This window comes from Verticillium dahliae, genomic scaffold, assembly GCF_000150675.1.
Source record: "Verticillium dahliae VdLs.17 supercont1.5 genomic scaffold, whole genome shotgun sequence".
In the NCBI taxonomy this organism is placed as follows: Eukaryota; Fungi; Ascomycota; class Sordariomycetes; order Glomerellales; family Plectosphaerellaceae; genus Verticillium; species Verticillium dahliae.
The window spans coordinates 1-15,209 of NW_009276938.1; the positions used below are offsets into that span (position 1 = coordinate 1).

General features: G+C 52.3%; 6 protein-coding genes across 6 annotated transcripts; 4 read left to right on the forward strand and 2 right to left on the reverse strand.

Moving 5' to 3' along the window:
* VDAG_02992 (prolyl-tRNA synthetase) lies at positions 1 to 3,645 on the reverse strand. The gene is made up of 12 exons (XM_009656857.1): positions 3,241 to 3,645; positions 3,147 to 3,187; positions 2,992 to 3,082; positions 2,855 to 2,937; positions 2,667 to 2,796; positions 2,053 to 2,517; positions 1,808 to 1,974; positions 1,395 to 1,419; positions 1,182 to 1,343; positions 999 to 1,108; positions 812 to 929; positions 1 to 735 (listed from the first exon to the last, which is right to left on the reverse strand). Exons 1-12 carry the CDS (start codon positions 3,401 to 3,403, stop codon positions 689 to 691), a joined length of 1,602 nt encoding a protein of 533 aa, XP_009655152.1. The 5' UTR covers positions 3,404 to 3,645; the 3' UTR covers positions 1 to 688.
* Positions 3,646 to 3,940: 295 nt separating this feature from the next.
* Positions 3,941 to 7,280, forward strand: VDAG_02993 (ribosome biogenesis protein MAK21; the record flags this gene model as incomplete). The annotated part of the gene is made up of 4 exons (XM_009656858.1): positions 3,941 to 4,558; positions 4,619 to 5,742; positions 5,804 to 6,314; positions 6,369 to 7,280. 4 exons carry the CDS (start codon positions 3,941 to 3,943, stop codon positions 7,167 to 7,169), a joined length of 3,054 nt encoding a protein of 1,017 aa, XP_009655153.1. The 3' UTR covers positions 7,170 to 7,280.
* Positions 7,281 to 7,567: 287 nt separating this feature from the next.
* On the forward strand, positions 7,568 to 8,725 carry VDAG_02994 (thioesterase family protein). Its single transcript, XM_009656859.1, has 3 exons — positions 7,568 to 7,733; positions 7,826 to 8,562; positions 8,628 to 8,725. Exons 1-3 carry the CDS (start codon positions 7,604 to 7,606, stop codon positions 8,646 to 8,648), a joined length of 888 nt encoding a protein of 295 aa, XP_009655154.1. The 5' UTR covers positions 7,568 to 7,603; the 3' UTR covers positions 8,649 to 8,725.
* A 179-nt stretch (positions 8,726 to 8,904) lies between these two features.
* VDAG_02995 (adenylyl-sulfate kinase) lies at positions 8,905 to 10,308 on the forward strand. Its single transcript, XM_009656860.1, has 3 exons — positions 8,905 to 9,126; positions 9,234 to 9,486; positions 9,558 to 10,308. Exons 1-3 carry the CDS (start codon positions 9,119 to 9,121, stop codon positions 9,930 to 9,932), a joined length of 636 nt encoding a protein of 211 aa, XP_009655155.1. The 5' UTR covers positions 8,905 to 9,118; the 3' UTR covers positions 9,933 to 10,308.
* Positions 9,732 to 12,066, reverse strand: VDAG_02996 (vacuolar ATP synthase subunit C). The gene is made up of 5 exons (XM_009656861.1): positions 11,865 to 12,066; positions 11,293 to 11,775; positions 11,102 to 11,196; positions 10,450 to 11,034; positions 9,732 to 10,384 (listed from the first exon to the last, which is right to left on the reverse strand). The coding sequence occupies exons 2-5, from the start codon at positions 11,585 to 11,587 to the stop codon at positions 10,178 to 10,180; spliced, it is 1,182 nt and encodes a 393-aa protein (XP_009655156.1). The 5' UTR covers positions 11,588 to 11,775; positions 11,865 to 12,066; the 3' UTR covers positions 9,732 to 10,177.
* Positions 12,067 to 13,470: 1,404 nt separating this feature from the next.
* On the forward strand, positions 13,471 to 15,209 carry VDAG_02997 (uncharacterized protein; the record flags this gene model as incomplete). Its single annotated transcript, XM_009656862.1, has 1 exon — positions 13,471 to 15,209. The coding sequence occupies one exon, from the start codon at positions 13,471 to 13,473 to the stop codon at positions 14,761 to 14,763; it is 1,293 nt and encodes a 430-aa protein (XP_009655157.1). The 3' UTR covers positions 14,764 to 15,209.

Sequence of the window (15,209 nt, forward strand, 5' to 3'; positions counted from 1 at the left end):
ATCCAAAGCTCCCCAGATCCTCGGGACAAGTGTTATCATGCTGGACAGGAACACAACCCCAGTACTTAAAATCCAGCTGCAAACCCGATTATTCACGTTAGAGCGGTCGGTTGGCAGCTCAATGCGTCTTCGGTCACCCCAAGCCCTGGCCTGTCACCCAGAGTTACCGCATATCATCACATACCCAGGCAGTGAGCTCACAGCTATTGGATTAGTCGTGCGGCGCTTTCACACTTATAAACCCGGCGTCTTCAGCAGAAATCCACTTCTCGGAAGCATCGAGCAAACAATCCCACGCACAGCCAGAGGATATGCCTACAAGGCTACACCTTACATTATTGAGGTGATCGAATCTCATAGCTGGAATGGTAGCCGCACCATTATGGATTCGCAATCAAGATGTCTCGTGCATCCCTACGCGGACAGCTGGGATAACCTCCCAGAACCCTGGAAGACACGCATGCGGTAAGTCACTGGGCCCAGGATATGAGACGCGTGCTTCCTGAAACTCAACAGAACACGGCCGAGTGCAAGCTTGGAGACTTCTTCCAGGGTCCTTTGAGGTCCTCCACGACGTTGAGAACTTATTCACAGAAGAGGCCCACCGACATACGGGAGCGGGGGAGGCGCGTTAGGTGTGAAACTCACGACAAGATGATTGACTTGGCTTGGTGCTATAGTTGGAAAATTATCGAGTTTCGCTGGCTTGTCCAGCCATGACTTTTTGCCTCAGTACTGTGTAACGTGTGAGAGAACATTGGTGAAAGGCGGAGGAGGGCGAGGGCGTGGCACAATAGCAAGGAACACGTACCGTCTTCAACACTTCTCACGTTGGCAGTTTTGCGTTGCACTATAACTTCAAGGTCCTGTATATTTTGGGCCAATTGCTTTAATTTTGCGTTGTAAAACAACTCAGCTGCGCTGCTCTCCTAGGTGCCGAGTTAACTAAATGCGTTCGGGGCCAAGGCCAATGCGAATGCTGTTACTGTGATGTATACCTTTTCGACGTAAAAACCGGTCCCGACGTCAACAACTACGCGACCGGGATCCGAGAGTTCGCCTCTCACGTAGAGTGAGTTGGTCAAAGGAACAAGCACAGATCGCTCGCCTAGTCTGCGATGAGTATGTCGCGAGTGACATGTGGATGAGCGGGATGGAGCAGGACAGTGTCCCTAACTCACCTTCGATTGATCCTGGGCGTGTCTTGACGATCCGCTGACATTCCTTGAATTTCCCCTGAACTGCATGTAGCTGGGCGAAAGACTGCGTCAAATGCTCAAGCTCTTCTTCGATCTGCTTCTTCACCTGGCCAAGTTGTTGGACATCCAAAGTGGAGAGATTTACTGCTTACATTGTCAATGCAGAACATACTGGAGAAGAATACAGGGGCATACCTGTCTCACCACCTTGTGAAGCCATCTTTAGTTTGTCGACAATTATGTATTGGACTGATAACAGCGTCTCGCCTGGTCTGCCTGGTTTCTTCCTGGCACAAACGCTGTCACTGAGAGTGAACGGGAATCTGATGACTCAGGGAGACCAAATGCGGGCCAATCGGTGTGTCATTGTTGGTGGATAGCTACCTACCTACCTTACCTAGGTGGAGGTGCAGGAGCACACTAAAGGGGCTATGCTTCAAAGACGAAAACAGGAATTGCTAATCAGGGTTGAATCAACAATACATGGAATGGATCTACAGCTGCCGCAGTAAGTCAGAAATTCTCTGCAATATATCCGACGGCTGGACGGACTCTTTTATGCCCAATCGGCGACACTGCAACTCTACGTTCCCAGTTTTTTTCCAAACTTGCCCCAGCACGACCACGATTGGGTAGCCGGCCAGGTCGGCATCTTTCAGTTTCCATGGGAGCGAGACAGGTCGATCATCCAGAAGGACGTCAGTAGTATCGCTCAAGCCATGCACGACGTCGTCGTATATCTGAACCGCCTGCGCTTCCAGGCCGTCGGCAAAGACTATTTCAACCTCGTAAGGCGAAATGGCACGAGGCCATTGTAGGCCAACTGGGTCAGCGAAATGCTCTGCGACCGCACCAATCAGACGGGACACTCCAATGCCATGGCATCCCATCTGTATGTGGGTTGTTGCCCTCGCAGCTGATGTATCCGTACTTTGCGACCCTCCTTGCGAGGTCGTTGGGAGTGCGATACGGGCACCAAGAGGTTCTGAATAGCGAGTACCCAGGTGAAATGTATGACCGACCTCAAGTGCTTCCTTCGCCTCAAGGGTCCCAGCCTCACATTCGGGGCAATGATGTTGAGGATCCGTGGCGCGGTCATTTGCGGGCTGCTCGGCGATATCTGAATTCACCGCGAACTCGCAGTTGTTACACTTCATTATGAGATCTTCGCCGATCGGGGAGGTGAAATGGTACTCGTGACTTAAATCTCCGCCCATGTCGCCCGACCCAGCCCTGGCTTTGACAACAGGAAGGCCAAGCGAACCAAAGAACGATGCATATGCATCCTGCACCTGCTCGTATGTCTGCATGGCAGCAGCTGTATCCACGTCAAAGGTGTACAGATCTTTCATGGTGAACTCTCGAGTCCGCAGCAAACCATGACGGGGTCGAAGTTCGTCCCGGTATTTACGAGCTGACATTGAGTCAGTTTCTCCATTCACCAGCAGCATCCGGAAAGCTACTTACTAATTTGATATAGGCGGAGTGGAAGCTCTTTGTATGACTTGACAGACTGAGCCACCAGTGAAGTCACCTCTTCTTCATGCGTAGGGGCAAGCATGTAGTCAGCCCCCTTGCGGTCCTGGAAGTTGAAAAGCTTCATGCCCAGTCAGACATCGAAGATAAATCCTGGGCGACATGAATAAGTCACATACCTCTGAACCTAGATTCTCGTAGCGACCGCTCTGTTGCCACAGCTTCTTGGAAGTGATGGAAGACAAGGCAACCCGGGATGCCCCTGGTAAAGTTAGCTGTTTGGTGCTTTGGGAGGCTATCCATTCGCGTTACTCACCCAGGCTTTGCATGTGTTTGTCAATCAGAGACTCTAGTTTGCTTTGGATGCGGTAGCCCATTGGAAGAATATGAAAGATGCCTGAATGCGACTGCGGTATCATAGAGTTTAGCGGTGCTCGACGGAGAGACATGAACGGAAGGGGGCAGATTCACCTGGCGAAGGAGTCCAGCTCTGATCAACTTATCATGAGCTCCTAATCATAGTATTAGTATGCCTAGCCAATATTGTGTTTTTCGGTGAGCGCACTTTCTGCTTCCCCTGCAGTCCGTCCACCCGTAGGAGTCCATATGGCTGTTAGGCGCTGGCGTTGGTCTGCACCAGAATGACATTGATGGTAAGAACGAGTGGAACGACGAATTAACGCCCTCGAGATAGCAGACGGTTCCGCGTTTGGTCTGAGAGGAAACATCGTGCCAAAGCCTTACGCTTGGCGTGACTTTGTAAAGTTGTTGAACGGAGAAGAAGACGCCACACGGATCTGTTAAAAGGCAAGGAGAGGATACACCCGCGCGATTGAAGAAGTTCTAGTGAACCTTGCTCAGCAACAGTTGCTCCCGGGTACCGCCCGCCAAGTATTCCTCAAGGCACAAAGAGATCGTCTGGTTCAGTCATGGCTCCTGGCTGGACCTCAGAGTGGCGGCTTTTGTGAGATGAGCATCTCACAAATACAACGCGCGATATGAAAGGTCCGAGCTTCTGAACACACTTTATTTACTGGTCAACCCATGTGGCTTTAGTGGATGGATCATACCCCACTACTACACGCAGCCCCGCTAAAAAGTTCTCGAGGTCGAAACTTTTTCCCATCTGTAGGGCACCCTACATCACCAAAGTCACCTTCATAACCTATTTGTGATAACGAGCGGTCAAGAGCACGCTGTGCTTGACCCACGCTGTCATATTTCTCCTGATTACGTGTGATTCTCGGCGAAAGAACGCCCTTGAAATGTCGGGCGCAAAGGGACCCCGGGCGGCCGACCTGAAGCCTCAACCCCAACAATCGGCTGGCAGGGCACTTTCGGTTACAACCTCCCCTAACGACCGCCAACCTCCGAAGAGTGGCAAGGCAAGTAAAAGAAAACACCAGCAAGACGACAAAGCCTCAAACCCGGTGACCAAGAGGAAGCGGCCGACCACGCAACAAAGCTCTTCGGCCAAACCTGTTGATGTGGATGGGAACGGTGACGCTACCCAGAGAACGGACGCTTCAAACCTCCAATCAGCGCTCTTGGACGAGATATTGGCATTGGGGGGTAACGAAGAGGATCTCGAACTCATTGGAGACCTGGAATCCGAATCGGAGACTGAGGGCTTAGCTCTTGATAACCGGCTCGCGGACGACAGTAAATTGCGTGAAGACGTACGGGCTCTCGCCTCTCAGCTTGGGCTTGAGGGACTTGACGCAAACGTTGACGAGGAAGAGGCTTCCGAGGTTGAAGAGGCCCGACAAGACTTCAAGCCGGGCGAGCCAGAGGATGAAGCACAGGCAGCTTCGTCGACAATTGTATCCTCACGAGAGACGCATGCTTCAGCAACGAAGGACAATGGCCTTAGGAAGCAGTTCGTGAGCTCTGCCCCTCCCTAATATTTTGGCGCAAAACATTGACCATGTTTCTTCTTGCAGAAATTCGAACCTCGCGCAGACTGGCACGCAGTACAGCTAAGCCCTTTGCCCGAACCAATCTCGGATGAAATCGACCCCTACATTGGTGCCGTTGAGAGTCTCAAGGCCCACGCCCGAGTACTCCTTGATGATGATGCCAACGCATACAGCAAAAGCGTCCTGGCATCCTCATCACACAAATTCCTTTCCACCATCATGGCATCTGGAACACTGACGGACAAGGTGTCGGCCCTCACCCTAGCCATTCAGGAATCCCCCCTCCACAACATCAAGGCATTTGATGCGCTGATGAGCCTCGCCTCTAAGCGTAGTCGCGGGCAGGCGATCGGTGCCTTGGGCGCCCTCGTGGACTTGCTCGGCCCAGGCCTCATTCTGCCCTCTAGCCGCCGGCTAAGGACTTTTCACTCCCAGCGAGGATTGTTAGGGGTCCTCCAGAAGCACAACATTCGTCGTTGGACTATGACACAACAGCTTCCCGGCGCACTGACAGAAGCCCACCTTATTGGATGGGCCTACGAAGACTGGTTGAAGGCCACATATTTTCAAATCATTCAGTATCTTGAGGTTTGGTGCGGAGACGAAATCGAATACTCACGCACACGGTCCCTGGATTTCGTCTTTGCGCTCCTCAAAGACAAGCCCGAGCAAGAAACGAATCTCTTAAGACTTCTCGTTAACAAACTTGGTGATAGAGATCGCAAAATCTCATCCAGGGCCTCGTATCTTTTACTGCAGCTGCAAAATTCTCACCCAGGAATGAAGCTTGTGGTCATCCGGGCTGTTGAACAGGAAGTACTGCTCCGCCCTGGCCAAAGCTCCCGTGCCAAGTACTACGCTGTCGGCACGCTCAACCAGACAATCCTCAGTACTCGCGACCCCAAGACTGCGGAAGCTCTCTTAAGTTGCTACTTTGAGATATTTGTCACCTTGCTGAAGGGCTCCGTGCTGGGACGAGACGACGCACCCAAGGATGATTCAACTTCAGGAGTCCGTGGTCGAAGTCAACGTGGCAAACCAAAGACGGTGACCCCTCCAACTGAGCGTGACGCGGTTGAGAAGCTTGTCTCGGCCGTCCTTACTGGCATTAACCGTGCTGCCCCTTTCCTACCAGCTAATGATCCAATGTCAGTATTCGCAGTGTGTTGCCTAGTTTGCTTGTTTAGTTTTGCTGACCGGACTCTGTAGAATGGAGGCTCACATCGACACCCTTTTCCGAATCGCCCACTCGGCGAATTTCAACACCAGTATACAAGCCCTTATTCTGATTCAGCAATTGTCATCAACACGCCACGTCGCTCATGATAGGTTCTATCGGACTCTTTATGAGTCCCTTCTCGACCCACGACTTACTACATCATCCAAGCAGGCACTGTATCTTAACCTTTTGCTTCGCTCACTGAAGGCAGACGTCGATAGTCGTCGCGTAAAGGCATTCGTCAAAAGGATGCTACAGATATTAGGCCTTCACCAGCCCTCATTCGCATGCGGGATATTGTACATCGTACTTCAGCTTCGCCTGCAGTTCCCAGATCTTCGGGCACTACTCGAGGATGCTGAAGAACATGGGGACGCCGAGGTTGCTGCATCCCTCACACCTGGGGACCTATCCAACGTCGTCACCTCAGCTACAGACTATGATGGCCGAAAGAGAGACCCGGAACACAGCAATGCGCAAAATAGTTGCCTCTGGGAAATTGTAAGCCTCTTTTTCTAACCATGATTTTGCATAGGCGCTGACTAGCTTGCACAGGCACCACTATTATGGCATTTCCACCCATCAGTGCCAGTTCTAGCGCTCAGCGTCATTGATAGCGATGAAACCGTACAGAAACCAGACCTGGAGAGCCACAGCCTGATTCGTTTCTTGGACAAGTTTGTCTACCGCAATCCGAAAGCGACAGAGGCAAACCGGGGTGTCTCCATCATGCAACCACTCCAAGCATCATCGGATGCATCCAATATATACCTTGGAAAGAAGCATGGGGCGTCGACCACAACCATTAACCATCCCAACTTCTGGAATAAGAAGATCGAGCAGGTTGCAGCCGATGACGTCTTCTTCCATCATTACTTCGAGCATACTGGCAAGCAGTCGAAGCCGCAGGCACCATCACGCATCGAACCGTTAGGAGACTCGGATAACGAAGATGAGGATGAAATCTGGAAGGCGCTTACGGCATCGCACCCCGACGGGCCCGTTGATGAGAGCGATGGATCCGATCTTGATCTCGACGGGTTTGACGACGACAGTGATGGTACTCAGGGCGCCAGCGACCTCTTTGCTGATGAATCCCTTAGCGAAGGCGACGACGCAAATGGTGAAAGTGATATCGAGACCGACGACGACGACGACGACATAAACGGCGGGGTTGAGATGCTCGGCCCGGTGAACCAGGCTTCTGACGAGGACAGCAACGCTGATGTTGACTCCAGCGACAAGAAGAGGGAGTCTGAGACAAGGTCTGCTCGTCGGAAGAGGCTCAAGAGCCTACCCATGTTTGCATCTGTAGATGATTACGCGGAAATGTTAGGCGAGGAGGACGACATGTAAGCTACACTGTGCATCCAATTGCATGAGCCGGGAAGGCGAGCGTGAGTAGACTATGTTCGATTTCAATTAGGATATATGTGCATGGCATGAATCGTCATTCGGGTTGACGTCGACCTCGAGGAGTTCACATAAGACTGCACATGTCGCAAATTTCATGACATCATTCCGAGACTACCACTGTCTTGTGATGAGTGCTCGTGGGTAAGGTAGGTAGGTAAGGTACGTAGTTACAGATGGCTTGGCGAGTGCAGGGAGCCGAGGCATTGGAAAGTATTGACCAATTAGACGTCTTGATAAGGCAAGTTGCGGCCTATGGGCCCACTCAAGCACAGGCTGGTATCTCATTCCCATCTGCAGAGTTAACCTCGCCCTCCGTGTTGCTTCCCAATTCTGAACCCACAATCGATACCATAAAAGCTCCAGGGTATGCAAAGATGCTACGAAGAGCTCTGATAAAACCCTGTCTTCCGAATGGTTCAGTTGCTAAGTCCATCATATGCGGACCCCAGATACCAGTCCCGGCTGCGCCGGGTGTCCGCTACTATCAGTCGCTCGGGACAGGAGGTCAGTTCGTGATCTCAGTCACCTCCCTTGAACCTTCCCCTTGAACAATGCGTTATGATTACGGATATCACTGACCTGTCGAAAAACCTCAGGTAATATCAATGCACAAGGGTCACCGAAGTCGCGATCCCGACTACGCAAAATCTTGAACATTGGTTTGTTTGGATTCGCATTCGCTACCCTGGGCTTTTGCGTTGCTCTCAGCCCCGCCCTTCTGAATCTCTCAGTCGTAGTGGGGTCTGCGAACAAGAAACCGCAGGCTTTTGTACCGGAGAATGAAGAAGCAGCTGTTGTGGATGCCACGATCAACAATCACCCGCTCGCGGCTGCTTTACGAAGCAGGCCAGAAATGACAGAATCGCGCCCACATATGAAGTTGCCAGAGGGTTTCCGCAAACAAACCCTCACGGGAGGCACCCTTCTTGGGCCCGGCCGGCTGACTGTGCCCCCAATCATGTGGTTGGAACAAGGTGGCAAGTCCTCGGTGACTATCATGCATCTTGGGACGGATATGTGTGGACATCCGAGAATCGTACATGGAGGACTGCTGGCGACCCTTCTCGACGAAGGTCTCGCCAGGTGCTGTTTCGATGCTTTACCCAGCAAGGTGGCTGTCACCGCCCGACTCGAGGTCAACTACAGGAAGCCCACACCAGCAGGCACATTTGTGGTACTCCGGGCAGAAACACAGCGAGTCGAGGGCAGAAAGGCGTGGGTCGCAGGCCGTATCGAGACCTTGGTGGACGAATCCAAGGGCGAAAAGCCAGTCGTTCTTGTCGAGGCAAACGGTCTTTTCATCTCGCCGAAGGCAGACTTAGGCTTCTCCACGGTAGGATGGCGCACTCTCCCTCGAAGCTTGATTGCTGAGCACCCGACGCTAATGGTCTCCTGCAGCTGCTGTCCAAATTCACGTGATGCTCTAATTGCACGCTGCAGCCTTGTTCATACATACAGGGCACATTGTATTAGACTTAGAGAGCAAGATGTCATTTAGAAGCTGTGAGGCGGCCGGCATCGGCTGCGCTAGCGCCCCCCGCCTACAGAACTCCCCTCTTGCGCCATCGACCAAAAAAAAGCTCTGCCATTGACCTCCACCAATTAGCACAACAGCGTCCCGCCATCGCCCCTCCCACTCTTGACGTGACCGAGGGGAGGGGCTTTGAGACCACCCAGTCAAGACAGTGAGCTGTTACCTCACCAGCTAGGCAAATATGTAAAAGAGGCCTCTCTGAGCAGTATGACCGTGCGGACACCTTCTTCGCATAATAATCAATCGCATCGAAGTCGATCCATCTTATTTGTTTATTGCTCCCTGCACAACTTCCACTGCCTTATCAGCCAAGAACTCTGCGCAGAGAAACGTGTACAGAATTCATTAAATCATCATGGCTACGTATGACGCACGACCCTATTCTAGTTGGAGCGGTTACTAAGTCGCGTGCCGTTGTCACATCCTCACCTCGTTGATCCATTTCACTGACAGGCCATCCCATCGTTCAGGAACATCACCTGGCATGCCTCCTTGTCTCGCCAAGAGCGAAATGAGCTCCGCGGTCAGAAGGGCTTCACCATCTGGTTGACAGGTCTGTCGGCTTCGGGAAAGTCGACAGTCGCGACTGCTCTTGAGCAGCACCTTATCCATCTCGGACTTGCTGCCTACCGTCTGGATGGCGACAATGTGCGCTTTGGCCTGAATAAAGACCTGGGGTTTTCGGAAAAGGACCGCAACGAGAATATTCGTAGGATTGCTGAGGTGAGCTTGTCCTGAACCGTGCTCCCAACATGGCCACGTCTGAAGCTAAATCACGACAATACTTGCTCCAGGTTGCAAAGCTGTTTGCCGATTCCTCCACCATTGCGATCACCTCCTTTATTTCTCCGTATCGCGCCGATCGCGACACCGCACGCGAGCTGCACGCCCAGGCCAGCCAGGGCGAGGATAATTCCATCCCTTTCGTCGAAGTATTTGTTGACGTTCCTCTCGAAGTCGCCGAGCAGCGGGACCCCAAGGGGCTATACAAGAAGGCTCGTGCTGGCGAGATCAAGGAGTTCACCGGCATCACCGCACCTTATGAGGAGCCACTGAAGCCCGAGATTCGTATCCGTACTGACAAGTCCTCTGTCGAGGAATGCGTCAGCGAGATTACGCAGTGGTTGATTTCCAAAGGTCTAATCGCTGCGAAGCAGACTGAGGCCTAAAGTCTTGGCCAGCATTGTTCGCCTTAGCCCCCTCACCTCATTCGATGTTGTAGTCATCGAAAGGTTCCCGCAACGCATGGACTAGCAATTTATTTTGTGCAAAGTACAAACGAATTGAATTGCATAGGAAGTCGACGGACGTCGGTAATTGATACATTTTTCTTCAATACAATGCCAGGTCACCAGTGTGTAGAACAAGAAAGCAGCCAGCGTAAGCCGATTGGCCATTACTTGATGCGGGCCCCTCAAGGCAGCTCAAACTCGTAGTAGACGTAAGCCGTATACTCAGTGCCGTCGGCACCTCCAACGCCGGCAGCAGCCATATCAGATGACAGTGCTGCATCGTCTTTGGTCACCCTGCCACGCTTATCTCTCCCGAAGGCGTTGCCACCTAGGTAAGAGTAATTAGAATCAAGCGCAGCCCTGACCTTGGGTGACAGCTTTGACGTGGTCTGAGAACCATGCTCGTCAGCATATTGGGCAGCATATTGGATCGTGAGTGGTATGTTTCACTTACTTTGACCAGCGCCGAGACGTAGTCCAGTGGGAGGCCGTAGCGAAGAACAGCCTCGACGAAGACGCGTAGGCTCAAAACATGTAGCCAGATCATAACGCTCTCGCTCCACCCAGTCCTACCCATACGAAGAGCCTCACCCCAGACCTTCTTCTCCTCGCGCGCGACTCGGTCGAGTTCCCGCTGCTCCTCTTCCTTACCGCCCTCAACATATTTATACTGACGTGGGGTCCACTTTTGCTCGCGACACTTCTGTAGGAATTCGGTGCTCGTCTTTTTGAAGGTTGTCACGGCAAAAAGAACGAATTCGTCGTCCTGTGCTACTTCCACCGCTGAGCGTGGCACGACCATGGGCGCCAATGTCTCGTAACCCTTCTGGAAGTCCTTTTTAGCGTTGGAAGGCACTACAACCAAGTGTGTTTCCAAGTACTCCGAGTCCTGGACAAGCAAGGCGGGGTCGACAACGGGTGTGAGAGATTTGGTGGAGAGGTTGCCCGTTTGCTTGCGCTGCAAGGTCGTGAAGTTGGTCTTGACCGAGTTATACTGGTTGAACTTTGTCTTGACATCGTTGTCGCTCGTGACAAGTTCCTATAAGCAAGTTTCAGTATGAACGAATCAAAAACGAATGACATGCAATCGACATAGCCGTCCCTACCTTCTGCAGAATATCCACCAGTTCGCCCAGAGGCCTATCGGCACGATATCTGACCTTGTTCCAGACAAAGGAGTTGATGTAATGATCTGTGGGTTCTATGAAACAGCAATGTCAAAAACTGTCGGTGTAGATTGTGGTAGATTGTGCAATAGACATGTCATCTTCGAGGCCAATATGTTTGAAGTGCTTACTGTCGTTGACCATCTTCTGCTGGCTGATCTTGTCATCGTCTCCATCCAAGATCGTACGCAGGGAGTCGGCTACTTTGGCTACCACAGTCTCACAAGCCGCCTCCAACTTAGTTAAGTCATCTGCTTGCTGCACTAAAGCATCAAGAGTCCCGATCTTGAAGTCGGGAATGGCAAAAGGCTGCGTGGAACCGTTGTCGGGGGAAATTTTCGCTGACAGCTCCGATAAAGCGCCATTTTTGCTGCTTGAGTCAAAGATACCCTGAGGGAGAGAGACCAGGAGATATTTCGTTGGCATCTTTGCTGTCGTTCTCGTTGCCACGCGACTTGTTCAACAATTGGCCATGCGCAATGCGTGATTGTGAGGGAACCCAGTTGAAGGGCAACTTGGCAACAGATAAGTTGGGCGTCGGCGAACCACTGATGGTTGAAAGCAACGAAAGCTGTGTCTTTCGAGAAATCTCTTGTGGAAAACCCGGATCGATGCTATATTAAGTGACGGATTAGCAGTCTGTGTTTCTTCGACACGATGTATCTTTGTTGGTTGGACTAGGCTACCTGGAGGAACAACTGACAGAATGGGACTGTTCAAGCTTAGAATAGTTGGTCAGCTGACTCCGCAGAAGCTCTTTGTTCAGGAAAATACGGAGTCTAGTTATTCGGATATAATGGCAAGCTGGGTGCAAGGCTCGTGGAAACGAAGTGTCGTTGTTGGCTACGGAGTAAAGGTAGCTCCAGTCTGCCAGCGCGGGCGGCACACCACAAGGAACTGGGTGCGGGATGAACGACGGAGCTCAGAGAGACTCGGGTGGAGCCTGATTGCTTCATAGACCACCCCACCCGACACTACCTAACCTGAAGAAACCTGCATTACGTAAGACCCAGAGTACACCCGTGTAGGTACCTATTCCTGATCATTTCCGCCCACATGATCCATACCTCGGAACTCTTTGTACATAGCTAGTAAATCGCCTCGCTTGTTCGTGGGATTTCGCAATACAATGCTCATCCACCAAACACAACGCCAACAAATCAACTGGATATTGTCGACGACCGACGACTTCACCAACATTACCATTGGCTTCGTATCTTATTGTGGTACAACAATGATCCCCTCATCTTTGCCGACTTGAAAAGTCGTTGTTCTGTCTGCGTAAGGTAAGCAACGAGCTGGCTCTGAGCATCATCACGGCCGTAAGACATCTCGCCCGTGGATGATGCGCCCTGCCCATCAAGCGGCCGCGCATCCGTTGGCCGTGAACGAGGATTGTCGTATTGTTCACCGACCGAGCGCACTGTTTGATGGTGTTGCACACTCCCCGAAGGACGGTTGAGTGCTAGGCATAGTACGATTGCCTGATTAACCAGACTTTGATTGATAGCCTGAGCAATGGCTTCACAACCTGGTATGCGCTCAGCTCTCGTTAATGACATAACGACCGGATACTATGCTCATAGTTATCTTATCCTTAATCTTTTAGATCTTGTCACATTGCACTGCGCGCAACAGCAGCAACCCATCTCGACCAATGTAGGCCTTGCCTCAGCCAGATCGACCCCAACACTGGCTACGGAAACCGGTTCTCCCGTACAGCAGCTCAGCCGGCATCATGGTAGCCGTGTCCGAAATGCGATCCCGAGCAAGCTCAGAGGCAAACTGATGCGAAGAAAGGCAACTTCGGCGTCATGGTCATTAATTTCGACACACAAACGGCGGCAGCTGAGCGCGGCGCTGCCGCTAAACGCACGAGTGAAAGTACTGCCATGCGTGCAAAAATTGCCTTTCAGCATGGTTACGTCCCATTGTCCCAGAGGATACTCCAACACGATTGCCCTGCTCCCGCCGGACCGCCTCCTGGTCCAACGGCGCCGCCTGTCCCAGGCGGCGGGTATACAGCCATCCCTCCCACCGCACTCCGTGAACCTGGTGGAACTCAACTGACGCCAACCGAAATCAAAACGGAGCAAGCTCGTCTTCTGACACTCCTTCGAAGCCTACATCCTGTCATGGTTGTAGATCAAATTTGTAAAGCGCTGGCTTTCTTTGGAGGCATACCTGGTGCACCGTGCCCACCCTCAGACGTTGGGTTTCCCCAGAGCCATGTGGCCAATGGTCCGGGATCCCTGTTTGTGGGCTGGCTTTCCGAAATTTTCCCCCCTTTGGAATCCATCCCATCTGCCATGCAGAGGCGCCCGAAGGGGCGGCCGAAAGGAAGCAAGACGACGAGGTTCCGGAGAGATAAGGGACCCGGCCAGTCAGTTAAGGCACTAGGGTCACGCCGAACGAAGCAGTATCCTTTTTCGTCAGCTGGAAACCCCGATGATATTTGGGTGGATGTCGATGAACCTGCGGGAGCTGGCGAAGACATCGCCGAAAACGAGTCCGGTGTTATGCCATTAGACCCCCCACCACAAGTTCTTGCTCCCAGTCTGCACTCATCAACTCAAGGTGCAGCGAATCTGCCGACACCAAGGCGTAGGGGCCGGCCCAAGGGATCTAAAACCCGCCCGAAGGTATCGGCTATCTCCAATTCAGCGACCTTTGTGAGCCAAGAGACCACCAACCTGGCTGCTTCTGCTCCCTCTGAAGAACATCGCGTCGAGCATCAAAAATTAGTGTCAACCATCAAAAGGGCCGGCCCTGGTCGACCCAAAGGCTCTAAGAACAAACCAAAGCACACTGATAGTAGCAATGTGCGTTCAGGAACCAAGAGTACTGAACTTGACAGCGCGCATCAGGTGGAGTCCTCCATAGTTCTCGTTTCTCTACACGATGATCGGCAGCGTCCTACAGAGACCCTTGTGCCGGACGGTTCATTTGCTGCAAATGCGTTCAAACCAACGAGCCTCGTAGGTCACGACGCACCCACACAGACCCCCCCGAAGCCTCTAAAGAGAGGAAGAACAGTATCATCTCAGGATGTTGGAAAGCTCGCTGAGTTCGATGGCAACCTCACTGTCGTGGAGCAACCAATGTGTCCCGATGATACTCCTGTGATGCAAGAGTCACCTCATTCACTACGCACTGGCCTTCCTCCACAAAACACCGATGGTCCGAATCGAAAGAGGTACAGACATTCTAGGATCACCCAAGACCAGCCAGGTTCGAAAATACATGGCTTAGCTACCAGCTATGGCCACTCCGTCGATTTTCAACTTCCTAGTAGACCTGATCGAGACCAGTACCATGCCAGCAAATCACACAGGCACATACAACATACTTCAGGCTTGAATAAGGACCTCGGCGATGAGGAAACCTTGAGCCCTGCACGCAACCGGTTAGGGGCAGCTCTTGGCCATGCCCGACCCCTCCTACAGTCTCCGGTGCGTGAACAGCAGCCTCGATCAGCCATTCCGCAGGAACATCAGACGGGTAGGCCAGACTTGCCTCAACCTATCCGGCCAGGGAGCTACCATTTGGGGCGAGTACCTCAAAACTTGCAGCGCGATTTGCAAGTCGACAGTACGGAATAGAACAACGCATCGGCTCTAGCACAGCAGCACTCACAGAACCGCAAGCCTGTTCACCAGAGCTCGGCTAGTCCCGGGCAGCTCAATACAGCGACCAATGTCGCGAAGCCTCCTACGCCCAGGAACCATACCCCTCAGGATGGCGGGGCCCATATTACTGTCGCATCTACGACACCAAAATCACAGTTTGGCCGCATCGTGGGTTCTGTGTTGTCATCAGAAGCTGACTACCGAAGAGACGGAGTACAGACCTTTGCACAGCAAGAGACCAATGACTTTCAACTCAAAACCGTACGCAACACGTATCGCATGCTCGAGATTCAAGTGGTCCAGCTTTTCTCAACTTCACAGGCGCGACATTTACGGGGCTTGGACGTACCGAGCAGCTGCACACATGCAGCGATAGAAACGATGAGCGTCTATGCGCTAGTAGTCACTTGCATCATGGG